This window comes from Limanda limanda, chromosome 1, assembly GCF_963576545.1.
Source record: "Limanda limanda chromosome 1, fLimLim1.1, whole genome shotgun sequence".
NCBI classification, from domain to species: domain Eukaryota; kingdom Metazoa; phylum Chordata; class Actinopteri; order Pleuronectiformes; family Pleuronectidae; genus Limanda; species Limanda limanda.
The window spans coordinates 36624779-36642339 of NC_083636.1; the positions used below are offsets into that span (position 1 = coordinate 36624779).

General features: G+C 42.0%; 1 protein-coding gene across 2 annotated transcripts in view; it reads left to right on the top strand.

Moving 5' to 3' along the window:
- Positions 1–16756, top strand: part of npdc1a (neural proliferation, differentiation and control, 1a) — a 20112-nt gene extending 3356 nt beyond the window's left edge. Inside the window, exons 2-9 of one of the 2 annotated variants that reach the window (XM_061074433.1) lie at positions 7081–7230; positions 14420–14527; positions 14738–14956; positions 15110–15176; positions 15712–15808; positions 15984–16063; positions 16234–16336; positions 16446–16756. In XM_061074433.1, the coding sequence (XP_060930416.1) occupies positions 7081–7230; positions 14420–14527; positions 14738–14956; positions 15110–15176; positions 15712–15808; positions 15984–16063; positions 16234–16336; positions 16446–16517 (896 nt within the window). In that variant the 3' untranslated portion in view covers positions 16518–16756. The remainder of the gene's footprint in view (positions 1–7080; positions 7231–14419; positions 14528–14737; positions 14957–15109; positions 15177–15711; positions 15809–15983; positions 16064–16233; positions 16337–16445) is intronic. The other variant, XM_061074441.1, reaches the window with a different exon arrangement.
- The last annotated feature ends 805 nt before the right edge of the window (positions 16757–17561 follow it).

The following is a 17561-nucleotide window of genomic DNA, read 5'->3' on the forward strand; positions in this document are numbered from 1 at the left end:
GTCCATGACCAAGCAGCGAGCCACATATAACTGGTGAATAAGTGCAGTTTACGTTTGTTGTTAAAAGGCTGGTTGTGGGTCGAATAGCTTTTTTTTATTTCCCCTTCAGTGCAAGAATAAATTCTGCCTTTAAAGCCGTCAAGTTGAACTGTGCTCTGTTACAGTCAGTATTTATACCATCTCTCAAAGGCTTTGTCCTTGAATCTCTTTCAGGTTGAAGAGGGGTTGATGCTCCAGGGTCATGGAAACAGAATATATTGTGTCCTTGGCTGGAATGAGGAACAAGGCAGTGGTTTAACAAAGAAAAATAAATCTGTAAAGAGAGTGGTGATAGACGTCCACATTTATTCATATCTCCATATATTCTATTTAAACTCAGGGTTTCCAGGAAGTCATTTGGAAAATAAGCACTTTAAAGCTAACAAGTGCTCTGGTTTCAAATGGACCTGTGGTGTTGCTCCTGTGGTGTTTGTCGTCCGGTGTTGTGGCAGAAAGGGAAAACTACCACCCGATCATGTGGTGGGACACAACCATCGTGTTGAAATTACCCAGCAGCCAGGAAAGATGTGTGGGAGTCATTGTGGTCCCTGTTGTCTCAACTCGGTGGTCTCGAGGAAGAAAAGGTGGTAAGCCTCAACCCACTGCTCCCACCCGTCTCTGTTCTGTCTCTCTTGGCCGAACATTTGGCTTCTTCATCCGGGAGTGAGCAGTTGGCAACCGGAGCTCTGCAGGAAATGAAAGGGCCACGACTAATCAACTTACAGATTGCTCAGAGACATTTGTCCCCACAGCACACCCGACTTTCAGCTGGAAATGAAATACTGTGCTGCCTCAACCTCACCTGCCCTTTACGAGTCAGACCACAGCCAATTTACTGTGTCAACTGTTTGCATTCGTGCGAAGCCACATCCTTGCCAAAAATGTCTGTGCTATATGATGTAAACAGCAGCATGAAAGACACTTCTTCATTTTAGGCCTATACAGAGAAATAGGCAGGAATCTAAAGTTGATTTCAGGAAACGAGATGCGGCGTCAAGCACTCAGGAGGCCTCTCGATTCCCGTCTACCACGTGTATGACACCTTTTTTTCATCTTGACATGGGTTTTTCAGTTTTGTGTCGATCGCATCTTAGAAACGTCATCAACACACTCACTCGGGGGAATCCTCCAGTAATTTTTCACGTGGGCTGACTCTGATTTTATCAGCAGTCTTTACCGACTCAGACCTTTCCACACATACACATAAAGCGTCTCTGGATGTTTTTCAGGGGAACATCCGGAGTTTGGTGCACGTCTGAAAGCAGCTACAGTGAAATAATATATAGTAGTCCAGTCCATTTCACAAAGTAGTTAATCGTGGTCATTCCTGTGAAAGGAATACTCAATAAATCGTCACAGGGCCAACCAGCAAACAAAATGAAAAAAGGTTAAATCAATCAACTTTGTACAGCGGCTTTCACTGATTTCCTGTTTGCTGCAGGGTGAGCTGCTCTGCTCCTCTCTCTCTCATCATAATGACACAGTTATCATCCCTTGTGAAACGCATTAGAGCGGCCATTGTCTGACATGACAGAAGTTACTGCAACAGAAAAGACGACTGACAGACGCAGCGAGCGATAAGGAAGAAGAGACACGACAGCACCGTGAGACGGAGAGAAAACAAAGACTTGATTCCTCTTGTTCTTCTACAAACTTACATTCCACTGAGGAAGAACTTCTTTAAAATAGTTTGACTCACTTCCTTTTCACCTTTTTACACAACGCAACCATTCATATATTTCAGGCCTCAGCATTTCTGTGTCTGCGGTTGCGTGTGCCCACACACACTCGTTACACAGGTGCTAGGTCATGGCTTCATTTACAATCCACGATGCCCAAAAAAATGGACACATAGGAGTCGTTTCCTCTGATGCAGGTTTCTGAGAATTTTCATAATCTGGGTCGATGTTGCAGCTGTTTCCACTTTGTTGTGTGTAAAGCAAGGGAGACTTAAATACAAAGTCACATTATTCACACTTATCAATCATCAGTCAAGCCACTTCCTCTGTTTTAGAAAATCACCCAGTTTATCGTATCAAAATTACAAGAAAGATTTTCTGAACCAGAAAGATTTTTATCGAGATTGTTATCTTGGTACTTCAGAGAAACTCTGTGACATCATCGCACTGGTGGAAAGAATGATATAAAACCAGCTTGAAAAGTGCATTGGAAAGAAATATTGTTGGAAAATATTTAAAGTGCAGTGTCAGAGGGCAGAAAGGAAAACTGACACTGAATAAACAGTAATACAATAAACTCTCTGACGACGACAAATCCATATTGTCTTGACATAATATCGTCATATCACCTGATCCTGACTACCATCACACAGGAGTCCTGTTTGTCAGCTGATGCCAATGAAAACAAAAGCATTAGCTGCTTGGCATTTGTTTGATTTTGTTATTTGAGAGCGGTGCATGGTGAATAATCAGGAGCATGGACACACACGAAGACACACAAATGTTCACACACACACAAACACAACGCACGGAAATGAACACTGTGTATCCAGTGAAGAGCGCCCGGCAGAGAGAGCGGCTTTCCACTTGGTTTGAAGTGTTTGGCTCACTTCCTGTCTGCCATCGGAGGGTCAGGAAACGCACACAATGGGAGTGCACGACTCATTTCCTGCTTCCTCTCCCAATCTCTCCTTCACACAATTACAGAGCAACAATTTGTTGCATCTGAACTACAGCTCGAAGGAGGCAAAGTGAGCTATGACAAGATGCTGGGCCCTGGCCTCCAGGTGTGTGAGTGTAGGTGTGCACCGGGCCTCTGTCTGCCAGTTCCTGCAGATCCAGCACACAGGCCTGGAAACAGCAGCAGCAGATGGTTGGTAAAGTCATTTTTCACTCGTTCCAAGGACTAATTTCTCCGCCCCCCCCGCCCCCTTCCGTTGCATAATGTTTTTTATCACACTTCTACCGCCTTCACCGATACCAAATCAACCTACTATACTGCTGTGACAGGGTTGTTTCTTCTTCTTTAAGCTTTTCCCTCTGTCCATCTCCCTTTCTGTGTCTTGTTTTCTCCATCTCCCCCATTGAGCTGTGTAATGAGCAGCATGTGGGAGGCTGGTCGGTGCGAGGCCGCCTCCTATGGCAACTTCACATTCACTTCGGTGGCTCCTGTTATTGTGGAGCTGATTCTCATTGTGTCTTATCGGCTCACCTGCGTTTAGCGTAAGTGCTGTTATGTAAGGCTCGTTTCCACCTCTCATACTGGTTCACCTAAAGCGTTTTATTGCAGGGAAAACGGTTTTCATGACAACAACAGGTGAGCGGCGCTTAATGCAGTTTTTATTCGTCTGCAGCTCGCTCTGCCTCACTTGTTCCTGGGTGTTTGTGTGTGCTTTAGTAGATGTATGGGCTGGCTGTGCGTGAGGAGAACGATTGCATCTATTCTCACGACTGCAATAAGTTCCACCACGTTAACTTCCCACGTGATGAAAAACAATTAAAAAGACGTACATTTGTGCTATTTTCTTAATTCAAGCTCTATATATTTGATTGTATTTGTGGGTTTTTTAAATACATTTTTAATAAGGTGTATGGTTAAACTGTAAAATATCGATACATCTGAGGAATCATTGCCATTTTTTAATTACATGCAGTATACTTTGGTGTCGATATATTTTTATTGGAAAATTTAACTCCCTAATATAGGCATCCCCCCCACCAAAATCCATATCAGTCTGGCCCTAATGTTGAAGCAGTCTGAGACTATAAAGCATTTCTTCATCTCATTCGTGCTCAAAGATCCAAGAAACTGAAAACACAATAAATATAACACAACTTATTCATGCTTCTGTACAAAAAACCTCCTCGACAAAGACCAAGTTTGATCTTGAAACACTGTACTTTATTTGGATCTAACTTGTAACATTACTGAGAGCAGATTGAAACAGTTGCTGTTGGAATCACAACATTGATTTGCATATGTTTTTACACTGTTTGCTTAGACAACATTTAAACAGCGGATATTTGACTTTGGTCCAAACTGTTGTTCTGACCAACCGACATGTAAACACACAGGCAAGAATCCTGACATGACTCTTCTGATCCTCGTGATGCGATAAGGTTAGAAAGCTGCAGCTAGGAAGTTGAAGAGTTGTTTGATCTGATCGGGGCCTGCACCTGAACAGCCTGTAATCCTCAGACTGTTAGCGGATCAAAGAGTCATAAAAAATTGACGATGGAAAGATTTGATGAAGGGAACCTTGACTGAGGGAGGAGAACCAAAGGAAAGAGGGAGCTTGTTAGGTTGAAAGGTTTTCACGGCCTTAACGGTGTATTTGAGATGAAGGCTGCTATGTGTTGAGCCTTGGCTTGTTGTAATTAGAGGTGGCCTTGATTGTGTCGCTCACCTCAATGTTGCAAAATTCAACATAACACAAAAGAAACACTGCATTAGATATCAGACTAAACCAGCAATTATGGCTCAGGAGACATGAGCTGATTCAGACATGTTTTCATTGTAAGAGGATAAGTGTTGTTTTTGTTTTTGCTCTGTCACGTGGCATCAACATGCACAAAATCGATAGAGACGAGAATTAATTTCTATTGAAGTGACATACTCAGACAGATGGATGGATGGTCAGATCAATTATACATAGATGGATGGACGGATGGATAAGTGGATGATCTCTTGAGGGAAATGGAAAGAAAGACACGTGGCAGGTAAAAATAGAAGCCACGACAGCTGAAGGAGGAGATTGGTAATAAAATCCAGGAGTGAGAATCAGGAATGGGGGGGCACCTGCCTCAGCACACGAGCACGTTGCTCAGGGACATGGAATACCTTGGCAACGAGGGCGAGCGGATGACGCAGCAATTAAACTTTACAGAGGCGGCAGAGTTGCTGGTCGACCGTGGGAGCAGAGACAGATGATGTCAATAAAGAAGAAGCAGCAGTGAAGAAAGACACAGAGGGAGTTGTGTGTGAACTGTGTGTTAGTGCTTGTGGCACAAAGTAAAAGGAACTTGCTTTTTCCTCCCACTGATGCGACAGTGACTAAACCGTTGGCTCTCGGCCACGTGACCTTTCCCAAAAAACGAGAAATGCTCACGATTTGCTGTCACCAGGCAGGGAAAGAAAAATAAGGGATCTCAGATTACAGCAGCATCACCACACGACTCGCTCCCCCGGGCATCAGAGCAGTCGGTGACATCAGAAGATGTGGATGACGTGGGTGCTCATCTATATGTGTGTGGATTTGTCTGTGCTGTTTACACCCTTGTAGTCTAGCGTGTGTTTATTTATTATTCCTGGTTTAGGGAAGGGTCAGAGCACTTGCTTTTATCTTAATTGCAGAAGGGTTTGTGTAATATAGAAATTAGTGCTGTCAAACGATTCAAGTATTTAATCGCGATTAATCGCAATTTTTTTATCTATTCTAAATGTCCCTTCATTTATTTTTTTCCATCATTTTTTTTTCGTTTTAATGCTCTTATCAACATGGAAAAGTGCACATTTCAGGTAAACAAGAACTCAGCCTATAGTGCAGTTAAACCATGGCTTAATATTAAAAAAATGTCAAGTTTGCTGTGAACATAGCAGTCAGGCCTCTTATTTCAGAAACAATGAACCATAACAGTTAGGTTACCAATAAAAGGTAAGCCTACTACTTATTTGCTTTCAGCCAGCTACTCAAACAGACAAGCAACAAAATAACAAACAAACAAAATACACAGGCAAGTGTCGGCCTACTTTGAAATAAATTCAACACAGAACTTTGTAGGGCTATTTGATTCCTCCCCATATTTGTGGAAAATGTATGAAATAAGAAGTACCCTGTTTTTAAAAAAAATAAAACCATATAGTTGAAGCCTAATAGTGTAACGGACTGGGTTTATGTTTATGTTTGGTTTTGACATACGTTCAGTAAAACACTGTGTTGAAGGAGCGTTCTAATAGAAATTAAATCATCATTTATCCAAATGTACGAAAAGAAGGCGGCTGGTTTGAATTTTTGAGATAGTAATATAATGATGGTTGGATAATAACCGTGTGTACTGTAAGTACGTGTAAAGTTCTCCGTCCCTCCTCCACCTGCTCTTCATCTCACCAACACTCGCCCTTTGCACAGGAAAAGTCACGTTTAATAATATCACAGGCCTTGTTGCCATGGAGGTGCTAGAGATTTCTCCTATACGGCGATTAAGCAATTAGAAAATCAAGTGGAGACGGGAGGAATGTCTGTTGAGAAGTTTTTACCTCCGCCAAGGAAGTTATGTTTTCATCCCTGTCTGCTTGTATGTTTGTCTATTAGCAAGATCATGTGAAAACCACTTCACTTATCACCACGATACTTGGTGGAAGGATGTGTTAAGGGTCAGGAAAGTACTTTTTAAAGTTTGCTTCAGATCCAGGTTTGTTTTCAGTTTCTTTAACCTTGCAATTCATGGCGTTTTCACCATTTTTGTGTATTTGACCGCATTGCCGACACCTCATTCCCACTCTGCTACCGTATGTGGTGTATCTCAAGCTCAGTGGGTGTGTGTGTATGTGTGTGTGTGGGTGTGTGCCTGGATACAGTGTTTGGACTCCCCAGTTTGTGTTAAACTGGGTGTAATCAGATGAAGAGCTTATCTAACCTGGTTGCAGGCAGATCTGTCTGAGAGCAGCTCAGGCTCACTCTTTGCTTTGGTTTAACCTGACCTGTATTGACACAGAGGTGGAGCTTTGCCACGTTGCGAAACGCGGAGAATATTTCAAAATGTATTTTTCTTGCCGTCCAAACATTGTGGCCCTATCTGACCAAACCTTACCCAGATGGAGGGCTTGATAACTTCACAGCAAATGTTTAAAGAAGCTGTGATGTCACTCAGACGTTTGATTCCTGAACGGAGCTTACACATCACCTGATGAAAAGGAGTGTCTGTTCCGAAGGTGAATCATCTGTAGCTCTGAAGCATTTTCACAAGACGTCATCCCACACAAAGGCTGTTATTCAATTGTCTCGTGAAAAAGTGTAGTTTCTGTTTGCCAGCAGTGTGGCGGAGATACTAATGAAACTCTCCATCCCTCTCTTTCTCTCAGCTTCCCATAAATGCCCTCACCATATAGACTGTGCCAAAGAGGGACGCCACCTCTGCAAGCCGGGCTCCTCCCGCTGTGGCCCCTGCCTCTCCGCGCTGCAGGAGAACGAGGAGGGAAGCTGTGTGGAGAAGAGGAGGCACCATCAGCATGGTAAGAGGAGACACTGCACACAGACACACACTCGCGTGACGCTGCAGGCGCTCCATAGACAAACACACGCTGAAGAAGAGAGGTTCAGAGAAGGCCACTATTCCCAGATCTCCTGTTTATAACACAAACAACTCTATAGGTTGAGGTCATTTTACGTGAGATAAATTATAAAGGATGCAGGAGCAAAAGAGACCTGGGGGGGGCCTGAGTTCGATCCAAACCGAACTCAAGAAACACATGAGACCAAACCACAGTATTCCAACTTCAACGTTGTGTGTTTGCCGAATGAAACTTTCCTGACTTCACCCTCAGTTCCCGTGAAATCAATTGGATGATGTTTACATGAGAGCTGGAACATCTGCTTCTCTCTGGTCGTAACTAAGTGCACGTACACATGTCAGTCTTTCTCTCTTTGTGTTTTTACATCTTACCTCCTCCTTGTCACAGTCTCTTTTCCCTCTGTTGATCTCTGTATCTCTTTTCCGTTCCACCCTCTCTCTCTCAATTGCTTATCGATTCTGCATGTGCTCTCCTCCTCCTCCAACTCCTCCTCGTCCTCCTATCAATTTGAGCTTCATGTCTTTCTTCCCGCTCCCTGTCAGTCTGTCATATATATATATATATATATATTTCTGTCTTTTGTCTGTCCATCTGTCTTTTCTATCTACATCCTGTGTCCTCTCCATCCATATCTCTGAGAACCACTGATCCTGTGTGGGTTCTTTTTTTAATCCGCCCCTGCCCCTGCTGTGTCTGCAGCACACACACACACACACACACACACACACACACACACACACACATGCACCACCCCCACACACTGCCAGCTTTAATCACTTAGATGACATGCATCTCTCTCACTCCCTCTCTCTTTCTCTTGCCCTTCGCCTCCATCACTGCATCCAATGCAAGAGCCAAATAAATCGTATCATTCCGATTTACACGGCATGGCATCCCACGGGCTGCACCCGCACGGGCAATCCAGCAATTAAAGAGAGAAGAATAAACATCTTGTGTGTGTTTGAGCTCAGCTGACTGTCCTCTGTGTTGCTGTCTGTTGGCAGGCATGTGTGTGTTTGTGTGTGCGTGTGTGTGTGTGTGTTCTCTGTAGGATTAATAATTTAGATGGATCTGCTGCTGGAGAGGACGCAGTATGGACTTGGCTCAAATTGTTGGCGGCTGCACCAGAGATTGATGCAAATTTGAGAAAGGTCACATCATGTAGAAGAAGAAGAGAGGATGTTTCTTTTGCAACACAAACATTTGGTTTTAATTGGTCTGTGGATTGTGTTTGTGTCTTGCATAGTATGAAGACGTTAACTATTACATGTCTTGCAGTTGTGTCTGCGTGTGTGTGTGTGTGTCTGTCTCTCTGTGTATCTGTGTGTGTGTGTGTTGTTGTGAATCCAGCAGATCTCAGGCCTTAGATAAGCTCCCTAAAGTGGTTACATAAACCCCCGACAGACCACAGAACACGGGGATGCACATAGGAGACACACACATGCACGCAGAGTGTAGATACACAATTTCTCCCGTTTCACTCCCATGATAAAACCTCTGTGGTTTGGCTTTGTTTGCATGACTAAACATCAGGTTGGCTAAAATTCCAGGGTCCTTGTTAAAGTGACATGGAATACACGTTTCAAAAATGTGAATTTGGAATGATGCATGTGAATCTCTCACTCTCTGTCTCCCGCTGTATTTCTTTTTATCTTGTTCACACTCAAATACCCGCTTAAGCTTATAACTAACTTTAACTACCAACCTTTATTTCTTTAGTAACCCGGATTTCCTGTAGAAAATATAATCGTTTTTTCTTCCAGTTCAATTTTTTATTTCATCCGAGCTCACAAAGCTTCGTAACTCACTGGCCCTGCAGCACGGTTCTATGTCTGGGTTGTTTGTCATCTATGGAATAGTTACAATGTTATCACAAATCGAATTTTCCACTTTATATTTTTGAGAAATTTTGCAAACTATCTCTGACTGAGGAGTCAAATTGACCTAGGGTCATGAAATCAACCTTGTCGTGTGCAATTTGAATGAAATCATATTCCTGAACATAATGTGTGAGACTGTATGTTCATGTAAAGCACTTTGAATTGCCGTTGATTCTGAAATGTGATATATAAATATATTTGCCTTGCCTCTATTAACATTGCTGCCTCTGCTGGCTGCCTATAGTAGCTGCACTGAGAAAATGTGTCATTTGCATTTGGGTTATGACATTTTTTGGTCACTACCCACTTTAATGGCCTAGTACATTACACCCACATGTTATTAAAAATTGTTTTGACTTTTCTGTGATATAAATAAACACACTCTCAGTCTGGTAGGGGGTCATTTATGGCTGATATTTGCTCCCTAATGAGTTAGCAGTATAAACTAACTCAAGATTATCTCGCCTAAGAACACTTGAGATGCAGGGGATCAAACCACGACTTTGGGTTTGCCACAGCAGCCCCAATCAAATCAATCATTGAAGAAACAGTGGAACTACAGTTTTGCTCCACTAATCACTGATCAGAGTCAGGCAGGGCTGGTGTTCAGCTCTCTCTTCCCTTCAGTGCTGTAATTTGTTATAGTTTCTGGTAAGTTTTAGGAATTCAAAGATAGTTGCGGTGACTGGAAATCTGTCTTCACGTTTCACATTTCCAGTCCAGAGAGGAAGAGAGTGCACGGCAGAGGAATTAGTGAGGCAGGCAGCTCTCTTTATTGCAAGTATGACCTGCTTGTGTTTGTCATGGAGGCGTGCACTGCCATTGGTAAACATACAGTATGCCTCAAAGCCATGTCCTTTGCTCTGAAGACGCATCAACACAAGATATTTACATGCTGTTAAATTGGTCTGTCTCTTCCTATGGAACCATTTATGTAAGATAACGTGTTTAGATGACATTAAAATACATGTTAAGAGGCAGAGTTTGTTAATAAGACACAATATTTTTTTGAGTCAAGGAAGTCATTAGTAGGGTTCCATCAATGATGTCCAACAACCATGTATGACAGCACTTTATGTGTAAATTATTGATGTGGGCGTAAACGCACTCATAACAGGGAATTACCTACACCGCAAATTATCTACGGCAAAATCCATGATAGAAACCATAGAAAATGTTGTGTTTTCCTCTGGAGTGAGACTGTGCGAGGTCACATGATACCTCAAATTCCATTATCAGAATTCTCAGCCCTACGTTGTGTCGCTGGCAGAAGCCTCCTGAGAGTCTGGGGTTGGTTTAAATCTGTTTTGGGGGCCTAGTCAGTTCACTCTCCTCAGTGGTTCCTTGCTTGTGTTGACGGAACAAGGCAAAGTGCGCCTCAAATAAAAATCAAGTACAAAAATTGACGATAATAGCCGACTGGTAAATACTTCCCAAAACATAACAGCATCGTCAGTATGAGGACTTATTCCATGTTAAAGCTCAGGTGTATAACTTCATACCTGACTGTACTTTCCCAGCTCTTACCTGCTGGTCTCTCCTCTGTATTCACTGACGGCTCTAACATGGTGATGACAATAGGGACACCTAGTGGTGTCATAGTGTATATCTTAAATTACAAGAAGACGGATTTGGAAATGATTGATAACGAATTAGACAAACAGTAAATCATAATGAAAAGGTTAACTGCGGACATTAAGAAAGCACTTCTGCCTGATCTTTAGTGAGCTCCACTAAATATTTGAGTGGGAGGAGAAAGTAGAAAAAGCAGTTTCTCATTTGTTGTTTTTATAATATTCTAAAGAGCTGTCAATGAAGGAACCACAGATGCTGTGACAGCTGTTTTTTTAGGTTAGAGGAACATAAACAAACGTCCTGAAGCCGTTTACTCTGCTGTCATGAGATCAGATTGTTAAACTGATGCAAAACGCTGTTCCCCTTAAAGACAAAAAGTATAAATAAATAAATGAATATATAAATGTAGAAATACAGAAACAAAATTTAGCAATAAATAAATGTTATTAAATTATTTAAAAGTATTATTAAATTTAATATATTAAAATTGTCAGATTCAACCATATATGCCAAGCACTACTAATTTTAAATATTTACCTTATTGAAATGATGAATATTGATATTTTTAACCCCATCATTTGATTGTGGTCTTACTGAAGGACTTAAAATGGAATGTGTTCATCAGCTCTCGACGCCTGCAGCTGTAGTGATGTGTAACAACCGGGAAACACAGTAAAACATTTACAGAATTTTACTGCACAAATTTTTCGTCGTTCCATTGGTTTGTGCGTATATTTTTAAAACAATGACAAAGGCAGGTTGGAATGTTTATTAAAGGTTAGAATGTCGCTGGTCCGATTTCTCCTATTGACTCAAACCTGTGTGCGTTCAGCTGTGACTAACTTTTTATATCAGGTGGGAGTGGGAGTCACAGTCATGCTACACATTTTACCTGTGTGACGCTGCCTTATATAAATAAATCTTTGTAACACTCAAACTGCTTCTATTACCAAGTTGTGTAAATCATGTTTAGACTGACCTATATTTGTCCTCTACATGTGCCATGCATTACCTTCCCCACTAGAGGGCAGCAGGACCCGCTTGACTGTAGATCAATAATCAACTAATAGGAAGACCGTCTCAGTGAGGGAGGGGATTTAAAAAATATACATGGGACATTTTAACTAGTATTTGGCTTTAGCACAATCTGTAAATATACTTTTACTTGTACTTTTACTTACTTATACCATGTTTTTTTTGACAGATTTTTAACTGGTTGCACGTTTAGGTAGTTTATTGTTCACAGTTTAAAGCACCTGAAATAATTAATTTCATCGTATTCAAAAAGTTAAATAGTTATCATTTGTATTTTTGGCTGTCAGCTGATGTCATTTTTTTGGGTTCTGTCAACTTGTGGTTGACATGGCAACTCATGGATTAAACTCAGTTAATCACTTATCATTAATTGTGTAGACAGACTACACAAAGATTCATGTAATCATAGTTGTGGAGGTTAACCAATACCAGATGAAATAATAACCTTCCTATTGAACTCCTTTCCTTAGTGTTCTACGGGTTGGTTGTATACGACTGATAAGACTGATACAGTTTCACAAAGTCTCATCTAAAAGTGTTTAAACTCATCCGAGCTGATTTCTCTTTTTCTTTAGATTATTTTCTAGTCTTGGAATAAACCGTATAATCACATCCCAGTGCCATTTCTACTGAAACAACACCGATACAACATCTGTGAAATCGCTGTGGTTTCTGTCTTTGTTGCAACCCAGGAGAGAGCTAGGGGGAGTGAAAGTGTAGTGTGTGTGTGTTCCTGCATGGGGTTTCGGGGGGGTGGGGGGGGGTGGGGGGGGTGGAGGAAGAAATGTGAATGGTTTTTAAGTGGGAAAAGAGAACGGCACAGATGTGTGTGAGCCACAGTCCCTGTTGAGATGTTTAGTGTTTGTTTGTTGTACCCGGCAGCCCCCTGGGAGCCTCTCAAGAGGTTATGGGTCATTATCGGGCTGGTGACAAAACTCTCTTACACAAGGAGAGGTGTGCGTGCTTAGCCAGTGTGTGACAAACTACACACGTTCACACACGTTCACACACCTTCACACCATTGTCATGTGATTTTTCAACTTGATCAAGCTGTTTTTAAATCAGTCCGCTCCTCGGAAACATCACCAGTAGATATCTCCTCTTTCCCCGAGTCACCTCTAGAATTTAAACCTGCATTCGCCTCGGTTTGAGCTCTCTCGCCACCTGCAAAGTACAGATGGTGCGTCCCGCCTCCGCAGACACCTGCTATGAAGTGCACTAAATGGCCATTAGTTGAGGGGGGGGGTCAGAAAATAACAAAGCCGCCAGTGAAAGTGCTGGCATGTCATATCATATACACATTAGCCCGGCCAGATGGCCAGCCTGCTGGAGGGAAAGTGACACTGTAATCATTAAAAGTCCTGTAGGTGGATTGTAATCATTTGTATTAAAGCATTTGTTTCGATATTTTTACTGGTGTTTATCACTTATGCTTCTTACTTTTGGTTTAATCACAATGTCAAACAAGCACATGCACACGTCCTGGTCGAGAAAGGTTTTATGTCCCAAAATAATAGTTTTTAATGTCAAGCACCTTTAATTTTCTGCCGTTTCCCTGATCTCAGACTTTCCTCCTCACGAGCTTCCAGTTCAAATCCCTGTGTTTTGATATCTGATGAAATGTAGGGTCGTGTCTTAGGGGGGAACAACACTTTGATCGCCTCCATTAACAGCGAGCTATGGGCTCTATTGAGCGCAGCGACTCGAGCTCCTTGAGGCAAAGGTTTGGCTGATTGCTCCTGACCCCCTGCTGTGCTTCCTCCCGTGGCCACACACACCCACACACTGGCGTCTCCCTGGTGACCACGACAGCGCCGCAGGAATGTGGCTCGCTGTCTGGCCTTAAGGGCTGTTAACAACAGTTTAGTATTGTCCCCTCTCTTTTTAACCAGTCCACAAACAAACAAGACACATGGGCACACTCCCGTCCATCACTTCAGAGACAAGGACCTGAAAAAGACATGTTGAGAATAGACATGTATACATCTGCCGTATACAGCTCTCGCTCTCGCTCTCATTCTCACTCTCATTCTCCTTTCTTTGTACACAATAGGCCTTTAGTTATCTACAGTCATGGATTCGGACAAGACTCAAAAGTATTCTATCCAGATATGCAACTGACCAAGTATTAACCAGTTTTTTTTCTTTTTCTTTGTTTTAAGTTATCTTTTTGATACAGTCAAAACTACGAAAACTAATTCTCAAGTTTGTCTGTTTTTTCTTTATTGAATTCGATTGTAATATAAATGATAATACTGCTCAATCTTCTGATATTTCCAAAACCAAAGGATCATTTAAGCATTAATTGGCAGATCAATCATTACAATTTCATCATAAAATGATCAAATATATCTACCTCTAAAAGAAAAACTCCTCTTAAATAAAAAAACGTCATTGTTGATCGTACATAGAGACTTGAGCTCTCCTGCATTAACCACAGGTTCGATTCCGACCTGGCCCTTTGCTGCACGTCAGTAAAGGCAAAATTCTCCCCAAAAAAATTGTAGTTTGCCCTGGGTTCTCATTTGGTGATGCATGTGAAGTTGCTATTGGTGATTTGTGTATCATGTGTATACATTGTCCATTACAGCTAGTGTCATTGTAGAAGTTAACGTATGAATCTCGTTTGTCTTTTACAGTGACTTTCTACCCTGACCTAGATGGAGAGATTGATTTTCTTGAGTCTGTCCTCGAAAAACAGGAAGTGAAAGAGGTCAAAACCCCAAAGAAGCAAATGCAACATCTTGGTGAGATCTTAAGATACAAATCTATATTTAAAATGACCCAGAAACGTATCACTTCCTGTTTGAGTTCAGTTGTTTTACTTCAATTCAGTTTTTGCTGAATAGAATAATGTTTTTGTGCTGTTGCTTTTTGCTGCTTTGAAACCAGCGCCTCTCTTGGCTTTTTCCCCTGATGATAAATGATGATAACTCTGTCTCCTCTCCCTCTCTCAGCTGTCGTCACCTCCCAGTCAGTTGTTCAAAAGACCAAGACAGATGCCTCCAAACAGGAGCAGAAGAACCAGGCGCTTAATGGAAGAGCACATGCTGTCACCGCTGCCCCAGGCTCCGCCCTCTCTGACCCACCGACCCCCCAGCCCCGAGTCAGTGGAACTGAGGGCCGAGCGGCTCCCTTGTTGGTCCCAGCACCGGAGAATGACATGGTTTTCGTCAGTGAGTACGACTCGATGCTCTAAACACAGTGACACCTCAGGATGACCATAACTGCTGAATGCACTGAAATCAGCAAAGATAAATTTAATCAATATTCCCTCTTACGCCCCCTGTTCCCCTTCTTTTCTCCAATTTGTTTGTGTCGCTGAGCAGTTCTGATCTCGCTCAGTGTCACTGTTGGCATCGTGGCAGTAATCCTGGCAACTGTCTGCTACGTAAAGTAAGTCTGAACACATAGAGACATAATTAAAGCAAGATGAGGACCAACTTTCTAAACTACATTGGGTAAAAAAAATTGCTGATAAATACCTTAATACGGTAAATCTGTGTTTTTTGCAATTAGTTAAGTGGAAAATCCCAAATAATTTGATTGGTACATAAAACTGTTTAAAAATTAAAATGTTCACGATTTTTTTTCCCGAAGTTGGTAAATGTCCCGACCCAGAGTTTATTTTTGAGAACCAAGTACACAACATGGGTCAGAGTTCACCTAATGCGGCCTCTACACCTAAATGAAATCTGCCTTTAGGCATTGTTGGTTGATTTAGGGAGACTAGGGTTTAGATTTTTCTTATTCTTCCATTTTCTTCCAGATTTATCTATAAACCTAGATTGTGATTACAAGTGTTTAAGTCCATTGGCTTATTCGTGTATCATCATCATCTGTGAGTTGAAGTTGTAGGATTTTTTGAGGTCAGATGCAGGGAACAAGCGTCAGTATTGCCTGAGACTCAAATCACTCATGTCCCCTACAGGACAGAGAGAGAAGCGCGTCTGGTAGAGAAGGTCGACTACCCTGCTTTCAGTGGGCCCAGCGCACCCCCCGCCCCCGACCCGGCCACAGGTTCCTCGGTAAGCAAACAGTCACCAGGTCATGAAGATGGATTATTTTTTGCACTTGCTGTATTTCAACTTCTCATTACTACTTCTCACTTCTCACTTCTTCTTCTTCTTCTTCTCCTTTTGCAATAACCCCGAGATATTTCAAGTTTCATTCACGTTGTGTCTCTTCTGTTTTCACCCACAGATGGGAGATAAGACTCTGGCCCAAAATGCTCAAATGTATCACTACCAACATCAGAAGCAGCAGATGCTTTCGATGGGAACGTGAGTTTTTTTCTTTTTCTTCACTTTCTCTCTCTCTCTCTCTCTCTCTGTCTGTCACGTATCCTCTTCCTGTCTCTCCCCACTGACACCATCCTGTCTGCAAACTGAAGATGTTTAACCACCTTAGTTACTCAGTGCTAAACCTCAGATATATTTTGTGTTTTTGTCAGCAGTCACAAAACTGAACCTAAAGTCCTTGACAACGAGGTCACATCAGACGAGGAAGAGGTGGGAGGAGACTTCACAGTATACGAGTGTCCTGGACTTGCACCGGTGTGTAGACACACACACATACACATTAACACACACTCTCACACACACTCGTATGAAACTCATCTTTTCTGCTGTTTGTTTGATGCCTTTTCTTTCTCCTCCTCGACAGACTGGAGAGATGGAAGTGAAGAACCCTCTCTTTGATGACTCCACTCTTCATTACCAGGGGAATCCCCAGTGAATGTTGAAGACTGAACACAAACACACTCATGTGTAACCACACACACACACGTGCAGGCATTATAGCCATTTCTCTGTAAGACACCACTGATCCAGGCAGATGATGAGGTTTATAAAAATGATTATTTTCCTGTAGGCCTTTTTACTATAATCTACCCTGACTCTAGCTTTTAATACAAATGTACACTGGGTTCCTTTTTAATTTATTTCTGACTCTGTTTCCTGTCTAAATTATATGCTCCCCCCCCCCTCAGGTTTGTCCCTATAGGTGTTCTGTCCTATTTATCTGTTAAAGTCTAATTTTAAACAACCACCTCGCGTTCCTTCATCACTTTCCTTCATTTCTGCAGCTATTTCCAAAGAATATGAGACAAAAGCAAACATAGGAACATCACGGACACACACATTCGTAGGTAAAGCTGAAAACCAGGGGCCCTCCCTTGCATTTCCTGCAGAGCTAAAGTTTCCTTACAGATACCAAGGAAACCTTGAATGCTTATACTTCTGTAAAAGCTCCCTAACACAACAAGGTTAAGCTTTGAGAATGTTACCAGTGGTGTTGCTAATTCCATGTCATGTAAGCTGCACATAAAGATTTTAAGATGATAGATATAAAGATATATATGTGAAAATGAAGTACTTGATGATATCTGTGTGCATGGTTTGACTGTACCGTGTGTTTAAATCATGGCAGAGCTTCAGCGAGTTACTCTCTGCCTGCGGGTTTGTACGCATCCTGTCGACGGAGGAGGAATGTACAGTAAAAAGTGACTTCTCAGCACTTGAATGCAATTTTAGAGACAAACTATACTGATGGATGTGTAGGAGGTAAATATCACTCTCTTGTATCGTCCCTCTTTCCTCTTGTCGGTACCAAGTTAACCTCGTGCTGCAAAATGTGCATACGAAGAGTGAAAGCATTCACCTTTTCTAGACATTTGTACATGCAGACCAAGGAAATAAAACTTTTTACCACACGTGAGAATGACTTTGTTTGACCTTTTCTTTTTTGTGTAATGCGTAGATTTAAACTATGGTTGGAGAT